The 22,503-nt window shown below is 47.0% G+C and overlaps 1 protein-coding gene across 1 annotated transcript in view; it reads left to right on the top strand.

The window, feature by feature from the left end:
• The window catches only part of LOC142571222 (acid-sensing ion channel 2-like), a 71,309-nt gene that overhangs the window by 44,244 nt on the left and 4,562 nt on the right, over positions 1-22,503 (top strand). The window contains exons 8-12 of the mRNA XM_075679502.1: positions 662-734; positions 2,121-2,166; positions 4,130-4,149; positions 10,834-10,906; positions 18,526-18,647. Coding sequence (XP_075535617.1) covers positions 662-734; positions 2,121-2,166; positions 4,130-4,149; positions 10,834-10,906; positions 18,526-18,647 — 334 coding nt within the window. The remainder of the gene's footprint in view (positions 1-661; positions 735-2,120; positions 2,167-4,129; positions 4,150-10,833; positions 10,907-18,525; positions 18,648-22,503) is intronic.

Here is a 22,503-nt window from a genome sequence, read left to right on the forward strand (position 1 = left end):
AGCACCTAATTTTGCAATTTATTTTGTGGGTTTTACTATAGCTTTCGCCTTTGTATAAGTTTATTAATCTGCTATATGGCATTTCTGTAACGCGATGCCAGTGGTAATGGTACATAGATTTGTATATGTCGCAAGCTTCCTGAGCTAAAACAGTGCCTTGCGGTGTCTCATTGTATAAATTATTAATTAATAATTACTTACGTTGTAAGATACAGCTGCAATGAAGCGCCACGGAAATCACCATTACACGTCCAGCTATTTCAAAACATCACAATAGACTGATTGTCTTTTTACCCTTAGACCACCGTTAGTATGAGTGGCTGCCTTAAGGAATCTTGTTGGTTAGGTCTACCGATACAAAAAGGAAAAATGCTCACAGCTGCGTCGATCTTTGTTTTCTCGGGCACCGAGTTTCAGTACTTTCCGTAGTGTTCCTGCTCTTACGCGGTGTCGGGGTATAGGTGAACTTTTTTTCTTCCCCCACGCATTATTCCAGTATACTACTTTTATTGACGCGGTAACGAGTGCTTCTTCGTCACCCCCCCCCCCCCTTTTCTTTTTCTCTAGCCTCTGCTTCGGTATGGCGTTTGTGGGGGGCTTGCGCATGTTAACTAATATAACCGCAGCTGTTCACACTATGTAAACCTTCCTTCTGCGACAGACATATGTACGAGAAAAGTTGAGAACCTGGGCGCCTACCAGCTGTGCCTGAGCCGCTGCCGCGTAGCCTGCCAGTGAGTACGGAACTCTCGTCCTGTGTGCCAGCTTCTCGGCGCTCCGTTATAGCAGTGCGCTATGACGAGAACCTAGCGAACTGTTGTTTTGGTGGCCAGGTGCTCTGTAGACCGGAATTCTAGTGCTCTCGCACGCCCGTTTAGACCGAGCGCCCTTAAGCTCGGCCCTCCGCCGCCAGATGTCGGCGAAACCTGCGCAAGGGCTCGCGGTTCGATTACGGAGCAGTCGGCGACAAAGCCGCGGCAACCAAACACTGAGCAGCAAGCGTTATGGCGGTTGCTCTTTCGTTCTCTCTGCCAGTTCCCGCAGTTTACACAATTTTTCGCGTTCCATTATTGTGTAAATCAATATTTAGGCCGCAAGTGAGTAGACAGTTGCTCTGCCAAATGCTTCTGGCTTTTAACACGATGACTCGTTCGGGTGACCCGCCTGTAACTTTCTAAACCTTATACAACTGATAGCACGAATGAAATGACGTAGTGTCCCATAGAAGATTTCAGCGATTTCATCTTCTCTGTACATTTTCAGTACTAATATATAGGCACTTGGCACCTGTGAATACTGCGAGCTACTATGCAAACTAAGCGGGCATTGTCGTTGTGACGTTGCGGTTGGCATTGACGTTGAGTGGTCATCGTGTCAAGAACAATTTATATGCAACACACATACCGTATTCCAAGTCCAGTAAAGAGTGGCTCCTTATGGACTCAGAGATACACGCACAGTTGCCACTGTGCTCAGAGTCCACCGTCGTCGGGTGACAGATCTTGAGGCAATAGGGCTCTCGTCCCCCAAATGTATATTGCCTCACTCGCATGTGTTCAAATCCAAGTGGGGCCGGTTGTGGAGAAATTTAATTTTAAACTCCACGCTATATTTGAAGCATTTGATCGGACATAAACACACGTACACACATGCACCCTCCCCTCCCTCTACTTCCCTATCCCTTCCCAGTCAGAGATTGCGAGGCGGACGCCCCGTGTTTAAGGAAGCGCTGCAGTGGAAAACTTCATACGAAACCCCGTTGCCCACGTTTTAAACCGTACAGTGGCATCAAACTAAATCGTGGGTTTCAATGTCCTAAAGCAACGCGCACGCCACACGAGGTACGCCGTTCGTGGGGGCTCCAGATCAACTTCGTCAACCCGAGATTCCTTGAAAAGAGTGTTTACACTATGGCCCCATCGGAATGCGGTCGCCGCGGCTGGGGAGCCGAACCCGCGCGACCTCGTGCTGGGCAGTAGAACGTCGTATCCACTGAACCACCGCGCGGCGGAGGCATGGCGCGCATCGTCATGATGCAATGTGTTTGTTGCTCGGTTGAAAGGATTGACGCAGTTTCACCTCTTTGTTCCACGTTGCCCCCCTGCGACTGTCGTTCGAAGGGAGACGAAGTACGACGTGAGACTCAGCAGCCTCGCCGTGGACAAGGTACGTTCAAGCTGTGCTAACGCTGCCCGTGTCATCGGTGCCCTGTGCCTTGACACGCTGACCGGGAAATATCTTGTGCAGCTAGTGACACGAACCAATGACTGGCGGTTTGTAGCTGACATTGTTCAGCTATAAGGAATCTGCTGAATTTTCTTCTGCGGTCAATAGCGGAATGTCGCAAGTTCGTTTTTGTTTAGACTGCCATTTTTGACGCTGCCATCCAATCTGCGGTTTGTCAGTAGTGGTGTGTCAGCGTAACCCTCCATTACTGCAGGTAAGGAACAAATATCTTGTTTAAGGAGAAGGTAACGCGCATATTCTATCTACATATAATAAAGAGTACCAAAAAACAACACTGAATCGGTTTAGACTAGTATTCTTTCTAAACATTATTTTCAATATTTAGTTATTTTGTTTAATGGGAAAAAGTTGATTAGCGCCGTTGCGCGTTAATGTAACGTCGCGGATTTGAGAGCATATTCTCATGTTTGAGCCGGCATTGCCACTGAATATAAGTTCTTTAAACCTGCTGGGTTAAGCATTTGGTTCCTTTGCGTATACTGTGTAGCCCTTCTTTAATTAACGACAACACCAATCAGACGCAGTCAAAATCTATGACGTCACGGCAAGATTGTGCGGAAACTTCGGAGAGTCGTTGGCACCCGTCTTTCGTCTTTCTCCATGGACCCCTTAACGAGATTCAATTCCTCGATGCAAGAATGACCGTATTGATAATGCAGAAGTATTAGTTAATAACACAGTTTGACTTTCCCGGTGATAGTGTCTCTATCTCACATACCTGTGTGGCTTCACTGTTTTGAATTATTTTATTCAATTTCGTCCTATTTATTACCCCCTCCGTGCATCCTTAATTATCTTAATGTTAATATGCTTAATATTATCGTGCCAGCTTTCCTTAGGATGATCCCATTTACTCTTGTCAACGGAGTGTCACTGCGCTCATATGTCGTAATAAATATAATTATTATTTGGAACTCAATCTGCTGGTCTTAGAGTTTTTCTTTCTTTCTCTTTTTCGCAAGTGAAGAAGTAATGCACGAATCTATCAAGTAAGGCTAGCTTTAAGAGGAAGCTTTAGCTCGGGCCCAACTCCGACGCGGCCTATTCAAATACATGTAAAACGCAGAAACGCTTTTCGGAGGTAACCCCTGGACCGCCGATTCTAATGAAATATGTTGCATTTGAGAGAGAAAGGAAAATTCTAGTGACTGTGGAAGCGTAATTTCTGTTTAGGGCCTCAATTTTGTTAAAATAATTCTCAAAAATTCTAAAGTTCGAAAAATATAGAAGCACGAAGTTTACAAATAATTATCTCTGCATCAAAAACAGATCTCGAGTTTCTGTAAACTGCATCCGTTAGATTATTCAATGTGGACAAATTAGATATATATATTTACATCTTAGGTGAATTTATTACGTTGCGTACGAGGGTTCTGCAAACGCTGCATTTCCGTATTACTAATTTTTTTTCAGATTCATGTGTAACATATCAATTTTGTCCGCTTTAGATGTACTATTAGATTCAATTCAAAGAATTCTGATATCTTATTTCATTGCTGAGTTACGGAGTTGTACATTTGATGTTTCGTTTTTGAAAATTTGCGATTTTTGACAATTTTTAATAAAAAAATGACGACCTAAATCGAAAATTCGAAACCAACTGTCACTAGATTTTAAGCTTTTCTTTTAAATGCAATGAACCTTGTGAAATTTGGAGCAGTGGTTGCCGAGAAAAACGAATTCTCCTTTTATATTTATTTAGATAGGAGCTCCCGAGCTAAAGCTTCCTCTGAATGTAGCTCTTAATCATCTTCCAATTTGTAGCCTGCAGTAAGAAAAACAAGTTAGTTACTATGCCGCTTGGTCCAATACCGCCGAACAAAAAGAAAGATAACAATGCAAACATGAACATAATGTAGCCCTGTGTATTTTTTTTTTCCAGTCTATGCCCGGAAAAGGAACGTGAGTATGACCACCTTGTTATTCAATTTTGTAGATGTAGGCAGCTGCTTCTCTTGTCTCATGCGTTTTCATTTCTTTTTTTTTTTACTGATGTTGAAGGTTTAATGGCGTCGCAGCAACCTTAAAGAGCCATATGCATCAAAATTTATGAATCAAAATGCATCACAGCGGTTGAGAACGTGTCCTCAATCACGGCGAATGTCTACTTTCTTCCCGCAGAAAGGGGTTCGACGCACTGCAGTCCATGGCTTTTACCCACTGACATGGGAAGGCCCAGTTTGTACACGTAGTAATAGGTTAGTGGCAGAGATGCGAGGTCTCGGTGAAATAAAAAAAAGCGGTTTCTGGTTGCTTTTCTTGGATATCAAAAGCAGCAAAAAAAAAACTCAATTCATTCCATACAACGAGGCCCATTAGCAATGTGAATCCGGTACTATCGAGAGTTTTTGAGTACAAATGCTCAAGGCAACCAGCATTTCATGCAATAGTACATATATACTTAGTGTCAAATTGTGTGTCGCAATTGACACTAATCCCCCTAATCAACAAGTTCAACAAGCGCATCGCTTGTCCGGAGATACTAGATCCGACATTATACGGGAAAAAAAAAAGAAGAAAACAATAGATAACCGAAAAGGAAGTGAAAAAGAAAAGGTAGTAGTTCGAAGGATGCGCGCTTAAAAAATTGTCCACGTCTCGGCGTGATTCGCTGAATATAACGCCTAAGCGCGGAAGCGTGGTTGTGCCATGAATCAGTGCACGGCATAGGCATCAGGCGTCGGCCTTATAGCAACAGTTTCAGCTGAGCTGCCTCCCGTAGTTTTGCCAAGCGCCTATCCTTTCGCGGCAAAATGTCCGCACTATATAGCCAAATGAGCGCTCACAAAATTACTTAGTCACAACGGTCGACCCCAACATCCCCACGAATAATTTGCTATATCTGCAGCCGTTTATGCAGGAAAGCTAACTTAAATACATTAATCAGCATTTTTGACTGAGAAAGCTCGCGACGCCATCATTTTGGTTAGAAAGAGTACTACGTGAACTTGCCAGAACGACATCGCAGAATCGGGGATCTTCTCCCGCACTTTTGGCGTACATGCAGTGAGGTGCGATCATACTCCACTTGGTGTACTGTCAAACATTAAAGGGTCGAATCTTTTTTTTTTTTTTTAAGAGAGTACTTCGCTTAGGTAAGCCGACCTTGATGTCGCTGATAGCTGATAGAAAACTGTGGGGCAGGCGTGTGGGAGAAAACAATGGGATAATCTGCCGCGCCCATTCGAGCGCGATCGAGTGCGTTATTTTCCAGTAGGCTCGAGAAAGCACGCAGCCTTTTTGCCGGCTTGGTTCGTCACGTGAGGCCAGCACGTGACGCAGCAGATGCGAAGCTTGCGAGGGCATAGCCTCCTAGACGGCGAGGGAAGCTCGCATATGCCGGCTTATCGCAATGCAAGTACAGTGCGATGGAGCGCATGTGTGCTTTTCGTAATAAAACAATTCGTGGTATAATACTTGTGCAGGTACAGCACGCCCTTAGGTTTCTCTAAAGCACACATAACCAGCGAGTGTTAACGTAAAACCGCACGATATTCAACATTTTCGCTATAGTATACAGTGTAACATTTCAGCTGTTGCAATACCTTAGATGTTACGTAAGAACTCGCCAAACTCGCTGAATGGCATCTAAACAAGTCCTTACACGCTCACAAAAAAAATTCACGCGGAATCTCCTTTGGGAGTTGCGTAATAATGCGTAAGCATTGCGCAACTTGCTCATCGCCCCACAGCCCGGTGTCATTATAAATGTCATGAAACTTAATCTGGCCAGTACAAACGACAGCGCTGCGGCGGCACGACCTGATGCGGACATCGGCGCAAGGTACATTGATAGCGCAAGCAAAGTGCTGCAGCTGGCGGCGCCAGGTGCCCTGATGACGTTCCGATCATTGTAAGCCGTTATCGCTCCTTAGCGCCTTATCCATCCGCGTCGAACCATTATCAACCGTGAGCAAACGTACTCCGGCGGCAACTGCGTATGGCAAGGCCACGCGGAACGTATCTTGAAAGCGATCTGCGATGCGGACACAGAATGTCGACTGCTGATAGCTCCGTGCGCTGTGTTTTCGCCCCGCGGGCCCATATCTTAACGGGCAAGGTGCATATCTAAAGGGACAGGGTGCGGCGTGTGCTGAGAGCTTCGTGAGCGCTGTGTTCTGGCCGCTTCGTTCGCGTTGAAGCAACAGGCAGCACGAAGGTGAAGTCGCTCCCTGCTTTGGGCTCTATATTGAAAGCGATAGTCTAACCTTACGGGCGGACGGTATTCCTCGTTGGGTTAGCAGAGAAATGCTTACGCATTTAAACATTACGCAGGCACAACTCAGATCTTGGAATCCGGGAAGCGAAGCTTTCGTGAAGGGGTAAAATAAATGCAAACCAACTGATCATATTACCATAAAGATTACCTGCCCGCAAGGACGGCAAGACGCGGAGATCCCCCACCATATGTCTCACGTGACCCCGAGCTATATAGCGTCTCCGGTACTGGCCGCCTTTGCTATGACACTGTACCCGGGGTCGGCGCCTCGACTACAGCGGCCGATCCTGGAGATAGCGCAACAGTAAAGTGCACTTTATTCGCCGAAAGACTGATCAAGCAGATGGACAAACAAAAAAAAAATTCATTTATGGGGCTTTACGTGCCAAAACCACTTTGTGATTATGAGGCACGCAGAAGTGGAGGACCCCGGAAATTTCGACCACCTGGGGTTCTTTAACGTGCACCTAAATCTAAGTACACGGGTGTTTTCGCAATTCTACCCCATCGAAATGCGGCCACCGAGGCTGGGATTCGATCCCTCGACCTCGTGCTCAGCAGTCCAACACCATTTGCCACTGCAAACCCTGCAAAGTAGGCATATAGAAAGGTTCACTTTATTGAAGTTCTCTTGATGACGTATATTTTGTTGCGATGAGGCGATTTAGCTTTCGTCTATTAATCGCTGCGTAATTCCGTAGGAAACATGCAAAAATCAGTTCTTCGCACACAATGGTGTGCGCTCAGGAGGAGGAAGAAGTGAGTATACCATCACGTGCACGCAACCGAACGTGAGCGCGCGTGCGCAGCCGCGCGACGAGCGAGGCAGCGCGAGAACCCGGCAGCACAAGGGCACACGCAGACTCGGAGCACACCATCAAATGCGTTAGCTGAGCCAGCCTATAAAAGGCGCACGGCATAGAAGGGAACCTCCATGCTTCACTGCCTGATGATGGCGATGAGCACTAATGAGCCGGTCCATGCATTGGACCCAGGCCACTTGCACGAGGCGCATCTCGAGCGCCGCCCACACGATGGGTACCATACAATGCGGCGTGGGTCGTGTAACCGAACACACTCACCCCCACGACACACACTGGTGCTAGGCTGGTGACGGCCTTCACCATTCGCCCCGGCATGAGGCGCATCTTGAGCGCCCCCCACACGGTGGGTACCATAAGATGCCGGGGTGGTCTTCGGACCGTTGCGCCGACACTCACACAGCATAAGACACGCTCCCACATGACGCACACCTCCCGCATAAACATCACAATACACAACACCAACACCGTAATGAATCAAAAAGGAGACTCGTGTAACAACGTGCCGGTTGCATGCAACCGGCACCTTGCCGACGGTGGTGGCGTTGCCGTTGACCGGGGCAATGTAGTCGCAAAAAAGTTCGTACGCTAGAACTGAGCTGTCAGTCACTCGTGATGTTGGAAATATGTGATTAGCGAAGGCGGACAGGAAAATACCAGTTAAGAAGGGAAAGCTTTATGAATTCAATCCTTGGTCCCGAAACTTTTAAAGCGAAGCTTTCTTTGAGAACCCTTTTGAGCTTTGCTGGTCGTGGCTGCTGTTGCAGTAGTGCTGAATAGCTCAGACATACAAAAAATTATGGCCGCTCTATCACTTTTGCTTTCGTTTCAGTTATATGCCGTGCAAAAAGAGACAAATGGTGTGTGCAAATTTAATTTACTTCCAACGTTACTTCGCGCTTTACTATTTAGTCGCAGTATTATTGTGTCATTTGTCATCGCGATAACATGCGTGTAACTGTTCTTGTTTTGCACCGAGTCCAGGAGCACAGCGAATGCGTGCCTACCCTTGCAAGGCGGCAAGAACGCGGTTACCAAAATCAGATGACTCAAGCGACCCACGGGCCGCGGATTTAACTGTCTCTGGCTATCGTCCCAGTTTTCATTACATCATCTCCGGGATCGGCCTATGTATGTGTACGTGTAGCCTTTGCACCATCTCTGGGATTGGCCCGCTTTAATCGGCCCGAAAACGACCCAGCAGACGCGACAAACACCCTGTATACGATGGCACATGCAAGATCGCTTAATATTAAGACGCATACACGGCGCTGAGTATATCTCTTTACGTTCGTCCCTTTTTTTTTTTACGCGCTGGTATTTGGAGATCATGACAAACCAACCAGCACGAATTTCAACTTTAATTAAGAGGAACCTTCAACTCCAACGCCAACTCCAATTTCCTTGCTCAAGCTAATGTGAAACGTACAAATGCTTTTGTTAGACATCCGCTGGAACCATCTAAATGAAGTGTGTTCTACTTCAGATAAATAAAAAAATATAAGTTCTATTGACTCTAGCCTGGAAAATTTTGATTTAGGGGTTTAAAGGGTTCGCGAAAATTCCTAAACTTCGGTAAGCTCTAAATAAAGAAAAGAAATTGAACCACGAAATTTACGAAGCTGTAACTCCGCACCAAGAAATTGATTTCGCAGTTCTATGAGCAGCATCTGTTAAACAATCTCAAGAAAAAAAATTTATACCTGAATTTGCAGCTTACCTAAAACTTTTACAGTGTTTACGAGGGTTTTGCAAAAGTTCCGCTCACAAATTAGTGGCATATATCGTAGAGCAGCCTGCAATACATCAATCTTATTATTTGTGCGCTTCACACGTAGTATTCGGTGCAGTTGACAAAATTGTAATATCGCTTTTATTGCTGATTTAGACTTGTAAACGCCATACGTTATTTTTTTTTCAAATTCGTGATTTTGAACAATACTTGTGAAAAAAAAAAAACTCGATGGCTTAAATTAAGGAATGCCTTTCCTACAGTAACTTGATTTTAACTTTTGCTTTTAAATGCTAGACACCTCATCAAATTCGGAGAAGTGGTTGCCGATAAAAACGACTTCTCCGTTCCCGTGTATTTAGATAGGAACCCCCGGGCCAACGCTTCCTCTGAAATGAATGATGCGCTTCAAGGCGTACACTTGCTGCACTGATGACCTGCCCCTTTCGAAGAAAAAAAAATATCATTCATTGAACCCTAAATTCATAGTTTGAGGCATTTCACAAAGTAAGAGCGATAATGAATGCAATTTAAAGCTCGCGCCTTTAGGAGAGTCCCGTCACGGGGCGTCACGATTGGTGAGCCGTCGGATCGGCGCAAGGAAATCCCGAGCTAGATCTCGGTGCAGCCATCTTGCGCCCTGGCTCTTGTTCAACAGCACAAACAGCGCTCACTTGAGGCTCGACAACGAGCACTGCCGCTACAACAAAGCGTCCGGTCAACGGCGCATGCGTTGACTGCGCAATTTACGCCAGTGATGTGCTTCGCTCGCAGCGGTTCATAACAGCGACGACACGCAGATCAGGCAGCGCGCCAGGATGAATGCGGTGTTCGTTCATACGCACGCAAGCTTGAGAGCACTGCATTCGCCGCGCGCAATCCGCGCACGTACGGCACGTGCTTTGTTTTATTTAAACTTTTTTTTTCATATTTGGTGGACTTTCTTTACGACGCAGAAGAAATTAACACTTAACAAGTAGGACGGTAGCAGCTTCTCAATTGGATAATTTTAAAACGCTGCACAACTATATCGTTGAAAGATCGACCCTAACGTTAATATTTGCCAAGTGGCCTGATTTTGCTTCACTATTTATTCAATTAGGCAAAACGCCAAAAGTAGCGTGACTTGCTACATACAATATAGCTAACAGCGTGGTCGCATCCTCCTAGAATGCTTGGGCGTACTTTTTGGCCGCATTCTTGTCGGCGCGATGTTGTAAAGGCTGTCATCGAATTCTTGCACCAGAGCGGACTAGATTTGAGAGTGTAAAGAGTATTGAATGCTCAAGTTCACCCGATCACTCTCATCAACAACAACTCTCTCTCTCTCTCTCTCTCTCTCTCTCTCTCTCTCTCTATATATATATATATATATATATATATATATATATATATATATGCTGGGTAGCAGGAACTTTGATTGAGGACGACGTCTCTGCTTTTCAATCATAATAAATGTGTCTCTCTCTCCCTTTTATACCTCGGCTAAAGTTATCTGGCCCCTCCCCCCCCCCCCCGCCCCCGTATCCATCATCATAGTTCCGAGTCGTGGTGCGGCGCCTTTGAAAACACATGTGAGCGCGAGGGAGAGACAGAAATGCTTCAGTCTTATAACTCGGCTCTGATTAAGCCGTATCAGGTGCTTAGATTCATTTTGCCAGAGATGTGATGGCGGCAGGGGGCCAGCGGAGCTGAACGCTGTGTTGCTGCATCTATTTTCTGTCGTCTCCCCGACTGTTCGTTCAATTCATATGCAATTCGTGCCGACTTGCTGCGAACCAATTCTCATTACAGCTTTTCTTCTGTCCTTGCAGAGACAAGTTCACCTTCGTAGTAAAATTTTCCTCCGATACGCAACGAGTCCTGCAGTATCAGCCTAATCTTTCGGTAAGAACGGAACAAAACCTCTGACGTAAGGCACGCAGCTAAACCGCGCAAGTGTGTTCTGTTATGTTGCCCGCTATATGCACCAGGAGCAATGGTTCGCGTGATTTCTTTTGCTCCTCATTTGATCACGAGCCGTGGCTGGCCACGTCGGCTCGTCGGTGCGGTGTAAATTCTGTCGCTTGAACGTCCCAAAACTGCACAGTGTGTTGCGAGAGACGCTGTAGTGGAGGCCTGCCCGAATTGATTTTAACCACTCGTGGTTCTATCACGTGCACCCAAAGCACGCTGCACGAGCGTTTTCCTTTTTTTTTCTTTTTTTTTTTGCATTCCGCCTCTACGTGAACGCGGCCACCACGACCTCGTCTCCAGCAGCTGAGCCACTGGTCCACCGCGGCGGGTATTGGGGCAGTTCTGCAAGGTGTGCGCGTATAGGGACTGGCTCTGCAATCATCAACACTGGGCCCGTATGACATGCCAAAATAGTTCGTTCTAGGTATTTAGATATGCTGACGGTCCAGCATCTGTGTATGTTGTATCTCTGAACTACGTACCAGTAGTGCATACTTTGGAGACAGAAATGCACTTATATTTAGGTGTGTCCCTCGTCGACTGGTTCGCGAACTGCACAATAGAGAAGGTCGAGGTTCAAATGGAAACCATTTGTATACCCATGCGGAACTTGCTTACCACAGCCGCTATTTCTCCTTATCCCGCAGCAATATAGCTTAGTGGCATCCATTGCGCTGCTGAGGTCGCGGGTGTTATTCCGGCCGCAGCTGCCTCGTTAGACGGGGATGAAATCCAAAGATATGCCGAAATACTGAGAACTGTCTACAAATGCGCAAGTATTCTTTTGCTCCCGGCTGTTAGCTTTTGCTTTTGTTTCCCAAATTTCAGTTGGCCCAACCCCAAATGTCAAGTTGGCCCACCCCTACTATAGGCTTCCCCATTCATTTTCTATGGAGCTCTATGTATCCCTATGAGTAAGGTGTCACGCTTCTCGCGTTATGGACACAATTTTGTTAACAAAATTCTCTTTGATCAGTTTATTTTTAGTTTTCAAATGTTACTTATCGCTTATAAAGCTACCAATCATTTACATTTACACTATTATAGCGATTAAATGTATTCGCAAATTACGCATGTTCTGCGGATACAAGGCATTACACTTCTCGCGTGACAGACAGCTTTTGCTGGGGTACACGCGAAGGATTATTTATACGTATTAAAAAATCCTCATCTAACTTAGATTAAGGTGCCCGTTAAATATCCCCTGCTGGTAAAAATGAATCCGGTGTCCCCACCTGCGGCGTGCCTCCTGGTCAGATCGTGGTTCCGACATGTAAGGCTGCATAATTTAATTTTAATTTCTGCTTCCTCACGTATGAATACAAAACAAACGGAGAACATCAGACCGCGGGTATTTTTTGCCTGCCGCTTGATCTTTTAAACGTACGTAGGGAGTGCGGCTTGAAAATTGCGCATATAAACGACTGTAATTAAGTGTAAGTATGCTCGCTTCGTGGTATATAGGTCATATGCGAATTACGGGTTTTGACGCCCCAAAGCAACATCGGGTGCATGAGAGACGTCGTAGTACAGAAGGAAATAAGTCTTGACCAACTGGCTTTCTTTAACGAGCACCTCAATTGAAGCTCACATAGGCGTCTTCGCATTTCTCGCCCATCGAAACGAAACCGTCGCGACAGGGCGCCGAACCCTCGATCGGAGCAGCAGACCGCCTTAGCCACAAGCCACCGCGCGGCCGGAAATCGGTGTATATGCGAGGCACCACAAGCTGCACGAAGCGCCATGACGCTCACATCCGGATGCAGACACGTTAAGGTAAACATGCGCAGATAGACGCACTAGTAGCTCGAGCAGGTATGCAGGCAGCTATACAGGCAACTGCGCGCGCAAACGTGCGTATAGCCGCTGAAATGCAGGCGCATGCGTAATTCGCACGTTTTCCAGAATATGCGAACCTTTGCGTGCGCGCCCGCACGCGCGCAAATGTGGATCAAGTGTCGCGGAGAAAAAGGCTTAGGCTAGCGAAGCGTCAGATTACGCCCCTTTGCCGCTCGTCGGGTGCGTATACATAGAAAACGGCATCGATCGTTCAACACCCGTATATATATAAGCGAGTCACGTACTGGGCGCATCGTGTATCTGCGCGTGCGCTGATCCGGCAGAGTCACCGTCCACATCATGCCGAATACTATATCGGACTCCCTTGGTTTCGCAGAGTGCCTCCTATGACAAGGAAATGTCCTTTATAAAATTCGGTGATTTCTGGCGAAGATGTGGCAGCAGATGCAGCTGCCCATATGCTTTGCGTAAATAAATAAATAAATAAATCTTTTATTTTTGTGTTCAAGAATATCCGGAGGTCTGAATATACTGACGCACAGAGAAATAAAGCATAAAGGTAAAAAAGCTGTGCGACGAAACTATGGGATAAGGAAATAGAGTAAAAAGCGAGGGAGAACGAACTTACATGAAAAGGATGGCTCCGATCAGAACGAAGCCAAACCGTTTCGACAGATATAAAGACGGACAATATTACCGTTGTACAGACTTCGCAGTCTCTGGAACGGCGAGTGCCTCCCGAAAGGTGCAGGAGCGTGAAATAGCGTAATCAATCAACCGATAGATTGAATTAAACTATGAAGTTTTACGTGCCAAAACCACGATTTGACTATGAGCCGTGCCGTGGTGGAAGTCTCTACATTAATTTTGATCACCAGGGGGGTCTTTAACGTGTCCCCAATGCATGGGACACGGCCGTTTTAGCATTTCGCCGACATCGAAATGCGGCCACCGCGGCCGGGATTTGACACTGTTACGTCGGCGATGAGCATTCCTTGGACATTTCCCCCGAGGCAGCCCAGACGGCGACAGTCGAGAAACGAGCGCCGCGATTCGTCAGTGCGCATTCTTTGGGTTGCTTCCCTCGCGGATTCATCAGCGCCCGCCTATACGTGGAGACGGGGCCCAACACCGACTGTGACGCACAGGCAAAGAAGCTCAGAAGCGACAACATCCGCCGCCCTCCGTGGAAGCGGTATCGAGCGTGAAGACCAGTCTCCTGGCCCTGACAAGAGCGTCACTGAGAGTCAAGGTACCAGCTTCACGACTTTCGTGGAAGGAGCGCGAACGCCTGTTTCCAGGCTGTCTCGTCCTTGCTTCGAAGATTAGAATCAGAGGCGGAGTTCTGCGATATGTGCGACCCCTTTGATTGGGCACAACACGGTCATCGAATCCCCTTGTGTAGGGAACTAGGAAGGAAGAACTGCTTAAAAGAAGACACTTGAGGTGTGCTGACGGGCCCTGAAGTATGCAGACGTCTGCGTGATGACGTCTGCAGACATGTGTGTCTTGACTAGAATCTGACTACATGTCTCAATACGTAAATAATGTAAAATAAACCCCTTATCTTTCACTCTTACTCTCGGACGTAGTCACCCCTATGGCATGGAGGATCCCTGGCCTAAACGCTATCCCGAGTGCCAACAATACCGCGACCTCGTGCTTAGCAGCCAAACACCATAGCCGCTAAGCCACCGCGGCGCGTGGCGACATCGATCGCTCGATCAGTCAATAACTTATTTGTGTGCCAAGCAACAACACTGAAGTCTGAGTGCTGGGACACAGTGAAACAAAAACAAAAGAAGGTAGCAATTAAGGCAACTCCAACAAAATTTAAGGGGCAAGAAAATTTGACGAAGCACAGGAGTAACAAACATGATAAACAGCTACATAATTAAGCAACAATGCACCAATAGACCACAATTGCTTGATGGAGTACACATACGGAAGAAGCGAGAAACTATGTGAAGACAGGAGAGCAGTGCAGCTCGAAAGAAGGCTCAAGAGAAAGGCTGAAGCTCGGAACAGAAAGAAGACAACGCGTTTTGAAATACATCAAGATGGAGGAAATGAGTTATACAGACTTCCAATTCTGTGGAAAGTGCAAATGCCTGCTGAAAGAGTCAGAAACGTGCAAGGGTCAATGTTTCCTGATAGTCTTCTGTGGAACCCGCAGTGAAACAGAAGCTAGTAGATCCGAACATTAAACAACAGCAACAACAACAACAATAATAATAATGAACCTACGCGCGTGCGCATGCACAGATCCACCGCGGTGGCTCCGCTGCTGTGGAATTCTCCTGCTGTACACGAGGTCGCGAGTTCATTTCCCGTGCACGGCGGCCGCATTTCAATGGGGGCATAAGGGCTCATCCACACCGGCGACTGACAGTGGTCGCGCGACCAAGTTAGTCGCAAAGCGACCAGTCGCAAACGGTCGCTTTTCTCGAAAAGCGACCATTTTGGGCCAGTCGCTCTCTGCGCGATTTTTCATTCGCGCGACCGTGGTCCGAAAACTGAGAAACCAATCAGCGGCGCACCGGAAGTGATCTTTCATGTGTCTACGTCCGGCCTCCTCCCGCGTCGCGGCTAATTCCGTGTAGATTCCGAGAGTTATCGCTGAGAACGAATCTCTGGGATTGCGACTTGCGGGTCGCGCTCAGCCGGGCTTGCCGGTGTGAACATCAGTCGCCTTCGGTCGCTTTTTGATCGCGAGTCGCAAATGGTCGCGCGACCTCCTCAAGTCGCCGGTGTGAATGAACCATAAGAGATTTCATTAAAAAAAAATTATGCTATATGACCTTCTCTTGAAGTTTCGTCAATATATTTGTGCCATGTCAGTGTATGTTGTGTGGGCTCGGAGCTTTCTTATGCCCTGTGCAATCTTGTACACGTTACAGGGAAAAAGTTTACTCAGTACCAATTACAATTAGTTCGTTCAACTTGAAATGCAATTGATCGCCGCCACCTGCTACTGCCATAAATATAGCTGAATAATTCTTAAACATGTAATCGATAACTTATCCATTACATTACAAAAATGGCAGTTTAACCCGGTGGCGAAGCACTGAAAGCAGTAGCAAGGTGTAGCGACCGCCTGTCACTGTTTTGTCCCCTGCCAGCCACGTCGTATGGGCGTCGCGTCTCGACGATGCACGAAGACGAGACCGAAGGAAAACTGCTGGCCTTGGTCAGCGCCCAAAGAAAAGATTCGATAGATTTAGCTCGACGTTCATACTACTGTCCGTTCCGCTCAGACGAATGTGCGTAGCACCAGTTTGGTGCGCGCACAACCGTTCAGCAGCAACGATAATGTCACGTGTGCGCCCAGCAGTGGAAGCCAGAACGCTGCCCTGGCTCGGGTATAGAGTCGATTCAGCGGAGCGTATCGTATGGTGCGCCGCATTTGCAGCCGCGTCTCTGGAGGCCTAATTCGCCACGCGCGGGTCACGCATGCGCTTTGATACCGTGAAAGCAAGACGGTGCGATTGCCTCTCGAGCACTCGTATAATTCCTATCGCAGACACACAGACAGACAGACAACCTACTTTATTTGATCCTGAGAAATTCCTATACAATATATATATATATATATATATATATATATATATATATATATATATATATATATATATATATATATATATATAACTTTTATTTACAAATACTGCAGGCCGTATTCGGGCCCAAGCAGGAGTGCGTATACATACAACAACGTAAATTACAACTGCCAATTAGCAATTAAGAACACAACAAAACATGTACATACATCATTGTAACACTATACGTAACAGGAATAAACATGAACATACAACAGTGCCATACGTAAACAAAATAACAATGAAAAAGCGTAACGCAAAAGAAACTGCTTCCATTGCGGCAATTTAGAGATAAAAGAAAAGGGTATTTGAAAGCTGAACGAACGATTCTGTTGTATTAGCGTTAACTACTTCTTCGGGTAATTTATTCCATAGTGAAATTGCATGGGGAAAAAGAGAATATTGATGGATGTTAAGATTACTAAATGGTTGCTTAACTGTTTTGTTGTGGTTTGTACGAGCAGAGCGCATGGGGGGCTCAGGTAAATAACATTCACACGCTATTTTGTAATGACCATGGTACAGCTGATATAAAAATTTGATGCGAGATACAATTCTGCGATGAGCTAGTTTTTTCAATTTCGCCCTGTCGCGAAGAACGGACACGCTAGAAAAACGCGAGTATGTGGAGTATATAAACCGCAAAGCTAAATTTTGCACCCTTTCTATTTTCTTGATTAAATATTTTTGATGAGGGCTCCAGATCAAATCCGCATATTCTAATTTTGGTCTAACAAGAGCTTTGTATGCTGTTAACTTAACGGTCGATGAAGTACGGAGCAATTTCCGTTTCAAAAATGCCAGCTTTTTTAGCGCGTTGCTGCAAACGTTTTCTATATGGGGTTCCCAACTTAAATTGCTTGTGAGTGTAACACCTAAATACTTCACTCGCTGGGTTTTATGTATATAAGAATTATGAATAATATAAGCAAAATCGAAGGGTTCTTTCGTGTTGGTAAATGTAATTGCTGCCGTCTTCAAAGTGTTTAGCTTCAGTCCCCATGTTTCAAACCATACGCTAATTGAGTGCAACGCGTCATTAAGTCTTACTTGGTCGGAGTGATGGTTTACACTAGTATAAATAACACAATCGTCCGCAAACAACCGGATCTTCACAGGCGATTGAACAGATAAATAGATGTCATTGATATAAACTAAGAACAACAAGGGACCGAGAACTGACCCCTGTGGCACCCCTGAGTGCACTTCCAGTGTACCAGAAACGCAGTCTTTAACATATATATATATATATATATATATATATATATATATATATATATATATATATATATATATATATATATATATATATATATATATATATATATATATATATATATATATATATACGCGCAAGTGTACATGCTCCGTGTGTGAAATCGGTGAAATTATGCGCGTTGCCGCGAGCGAAGTTAGCGCTACAGCAGGAAGGTGCCTGGAGGTGCAGGAGGGAATGGCGCACCGGGTTCTACCGGGTTTGTCTCGTCATCGAGACGCCGAGCGAGAAAGGCGGAGTAGCGACGCAAGCGGCGGCAGGCCGAGCGTCAGCGTACCGCCTCTGAAGTGGTCGCCAATCGCAGAGCACGAGCTGAACAAGTCCGGCATAAGGCGCGTGCTTGGCTTTCCCAGGAGACTCCAGAAGAGGAAGAAGGATAATAAGGGAAAATGAATAGTGCGAATAGTGCAAATTTCTAATAATCAAGACTGTGCTTCTTTTTTTTTTACAGTGCCTCATCTTTCCTAATGCTACTTTACACTTCATAAAGATTGAAAAACGGAAATAAAACTAACAAGGAATACGCCTTGAAGAAAACCACCACACTTACACACGATCAAAGCATTTTTAAAACATTCTACGCACAATACAGAAAAGGGGATTATCACCCGTACGCTTGGGCGCAACCTGCTCTCGGGAAGTGAAAGATCACGGTAACTTGCTTTTTTAAAGTCCATCGCATTCATAAAGCTCTTAGTCTGAACACATGGTTCCGTGAATGTGAGTTAGCCCACGAGTGTGAGTGATCCTGCCTGAGTCCGATTTCTGGTACATTTTAGTCTGAGGGAGTACGGCTGTTTATTTTTGCCAATTTATACCCCTCATCTATTTTACAGCTTATTTTCTTTTTCGCCCTTTCCTCTTCTAAACTGCAGATAGTAGAAGCTTTCGGCTACTTCGGAGGATACATCGGAATATGGCTGGGATTCTCGTTGCTATCGGTGCTCCTTAATCTTGAAGCGCACGTGGCCAAAATATCAGCGAAGCGAATGCACAGGTGAGTGGTGTCCTTACCATTTGCTGCAGGACGTCTCGGCTGGCGGTCATTATGATGTGAAGCACAGAAATTATCTTGTATCCTGTGGTTGCAAGTGTAGTGTGCATCTATACACCCTCTTCTTGTGGAAATGTTTCCACTGGGCGAAGAGCGTGTTGCCTGAATGAGCGGCTGGCGCGAACATTACAACAAATTGAAATTTTAATACCCTGTTCGCATCTCTGCGCCGATTGTGTGTCGTTTTGTTTGTGCACACGTGTGTGTTAACTACATATAGAGACGAAAAATAACTGGGCCCGGCAACGAGATCATGCGAGCGTTTCCACATTAGAAAGAAACTCTGATAATTTGGCATCAGTGTCAATTATTCCGAATGGGAAATAGATTTTCGGAGCAAGCTTTTCTCTGAATGTGTATGTGTGCGCATACTCTCTTTTTGCATGTGCTTTCCGCGATTCATTTAAAAACATGTCAGTTAGCGTCTGTCCCCTTTCCTCATATGTTTGCTTTGTCCCCGTTTCGCGGCCAAAGCGAAACGGATGTCAACCGAATGGCCCAACTGCCGACCTTGCCGAGGTAGAAGGTCGTCTCAGGCGTCATTGCACAGCTGAGCCGTAACTAAGCAGCAGTACAACAGTGTTCTCTCCATAATAAAACAGTTCCCGATCTTTTTATTAGCAAATGCGTACTGCTCGACTAAAAAGAAATTAAATCTGGCGCTATATTATGTCTTTGTCTATATATAGACCCCATATATAACTTTCACCTTTCTGTCTTTTTTTCCCGGTAAAGCGGAATGTAATATTTGAAGTATAAACTTTTTCAACGAGAAAATATTGTTGTGGTCGCACCGCTGGTACGAGTTGTTGGGAACTCGGCGCTGACGCCCGTTGTTGCACCTGGGTCGCAAGCCCCAAGGGTAGCGTTGGCCTGGCGGCCTGGGGTACAACTGGAAGCATCCGAAGGTCCCGGCAAAGCATGAGTCGACTGGTAACAACAAAACAACTTGTTTATTCTAACATCGCAAAGAGTTGGCGGTCAGGTTGACCGAAGTAGAGAGACGGGAGAGCACGTTACTCAACAGAAGAAATCGGAGCCCTCTTGGCGTCCGGGGGCAGCTGCTTTTATACTCTCGCAGTTGAGGGCAAGAAGGAACCCCTCTATAGACGAGCACGTGACTGTGCCGCTCGGACACAATGGGATAAGGTGACGCAGCGTCGTGTCGGCGCCACTCGGACCCCCCTTGCTTCACAGTTGTTGGGAGCTCCTCTCCCCGGCTGCCGCGCTTCGACAAGCGTGGGCACAATGGGAACAGAAGGAGGAGCAGCCGTCGTGTCGGCGCCGCTCGGACCCCCTTGCTTCACAGTTGTTGGGAGCTCCTCTCCCCGGCTGCCGCGCTTCGACAAGCGTGAGCACCAATATGCACATACACTCACACACGCACATGAAGACACGTGGCATCGGAACATGCCTGGACGCGCTTGGCAGGGAGGCGTAGCGGCGGCGCCGAACGGGCCAAAATGTCTGCCGCTTTGAACGAAGCCCTGGCGTCTGTTGTATCCTCGCCGGCTTTACCGCGCGTCGTAGGCGAAACGTAACAGACCACCCCGCCGGGGGAAGGAGATCCCGATGGACAGGGGACTGCATCCGCTGTCCGGAGGGATGTCGCTCGATGATGCTCATAACCGAAGTCGGGCGTCCCTCGACGTTTCTTGAGCGCAGCGCACAGAGAAGGCCTCGTTCTCTCGTTCAGGTTCGCACGGGACACTGCAAAGTGACTTCGGGAGAGTTCACATTTTTGTTCTCGTCCCCGGCAAGCGTTAGAACTACGCTGAAACTCAACCGCTCAGTCAGCAAGCACGGCACAACCCTCACTAAGCCCTGCCAGGCTCTTTCCCCTTTTATACCACTGCCTAGTTCCTTACAGTAGTCTAGCAGCACTTAGAACGCGTCCACAAATTGGAAAATTGCACTAGAAAGCATATCGTCACTTTGAAACACTACACAAAAGCAATATGTTAAAAATCCTGCCTCAGGAACAATTTTGAGGCTGATTCCTACGTTAGGGGCTTCGACTTAAGCCATCGGCGTTACCGTTGAGACTCCCCTTTTTGTAACGCACCTCAAAGGAATATTGTTGCAAAGCGAGGCTCCAGCGCAGGAGGCGGCCATTTTTGGGAGAGATGGTCTGCAGCCATTGGAGAGGGCAGTGATCCGTCTCAATGATAAACCTCGAGCCGGCTAGATAGCATGACAATTTCTGAACGGCCCACACGAGACACGCACACTCTTTCTCGGTGGCGCTATACGCCTGCTCACGACTGGTCAGCTTACGACTAGCATACAGGACGGGGTGTTCTACCTCTCCATTTTCCCGTTGGCACAGTACAACGCCCATGCCTCGCTCACCAGCATCGCACTGAACTACGAACCCTTTTGTGTAGTCTGGCGATCGTAGCACAGGCTGGCTTGTTAGGGCGCTCTTTAGGGCGCTAAAAGCTCTTTCCTTTGTCTCGTCCCAGACGACTGTTTGCGGCTCTGTCTTTCTTAGAGCATCCGTCAGGGGAGCCGCGATATCAGAGTACCTGGGGATGTACCTCTGATAGTAGCCGGCGACACCTAAGAACGACCGAATATCGGTCTTCGTGCGCGGTTGCGGGAAGTCTCGCACAGCGGCTACCTTTATTTCAGAGGGGCGGCGACGACCCCGACCAATCACGTGACCGAGGTAGACAACCTCGGCCTGTGCTAACTGGCACTTGGGAGCCTTGACTGTCAAGCCCGCTTCGCGCAGGCGGGTTAGCACTGCCCGCAAGTGTGCCATATGCTCAGACCAGGATGCGGAGAATATCGCCACGTCGTCTAGATACAGTAAAGCGAATTCTTGCTGTCCCCGCAACACTTTATCCATGAGGCTTGAAAAGCAGTATGGCGCGTTCTTCAAACCAAAACTCAACACTTTAGGACGGAATGTTCCCATTGGTGAAATGAACGCCGCATACCTACTAGCCTCTTCTGTAAGTGGAACCTGCCAATAACCCCTGACAAGATCTAGGGTGGAAATAAACTGAGCGCTACTAACTTTCTCAAGGCGCTCCTCGATGTTGGGGATCGGATAAATTTGATCCTTAGTGATGGAATTAAGCCTGCGGTAGTCGACGCAAGGACGAGGTTCCTTGCCCGGTACCTCAACTAAAATCAAAGGGGAGGTATAATCACTCTCACCTGCCTCAATAACACCGAGCTGTAGCATTTTCTTTACCTCAGCCTCCATAATATCGCTCTGGCGGGGTGACACCCGATACGCCTTGGATCGTACTGGCTCTGGGGAGGTAAGTTCTATGTCATGAGTAAGGACAGAAGTCCTACCAGGCCTCTCAGAGAACAGACCTTGAAACTCTTGTAAGAGCTGGTGTAGTTCGGTTTTCTGCTCAGGCGACAGCGGTGCTCCACTGACCAAGTCACTAATGACTTGACCGGTGTCTTCCCTGTTCGTCACTGAGCCTAGTCCCGGAAGCTCGACCGGAAGCTCTTCAGGAACGTTTACCATCATGCACACCACTGCTTCCCTTTGTCTATAAGGTTTGAGCAGATTACAGTGGTAAACTTGCTGTGCTTTCCGCTTTCCTGGCAGACTCACCACGTAGTTAACGTCCGACAGTTTCTGAACAATTCGTGCTGGGCCCTCCCACTGCACGTCTAGTTTGTTGTTTAGCGATGTGCGCAATATCATGACCTCATCGCCCACCTCAAAACGACGGGCCCTGGCTGTCCGATCATAATAAACCTTGGCCCTCTGCTGGGCCTTTGCCATTGCTTCACCTGACAACTCCTGTGCCCTTCTTAAGCGTTCGAG

The sequence above is a fragment of the Dermacentor variabilis genome, chromosome 1 (assembly GCF_050947875.1).
Source record: "Dermacentor variabilis isolate Ectoservices chromosome 1, ASM5094787v1, whole genome shotgun sequence".
NCBI lineage: Eukaryota > Metazoa > Arthropoda > Arachnida > Ixodida > Ixodidae > Dermacentor > Dermacentor variabilis.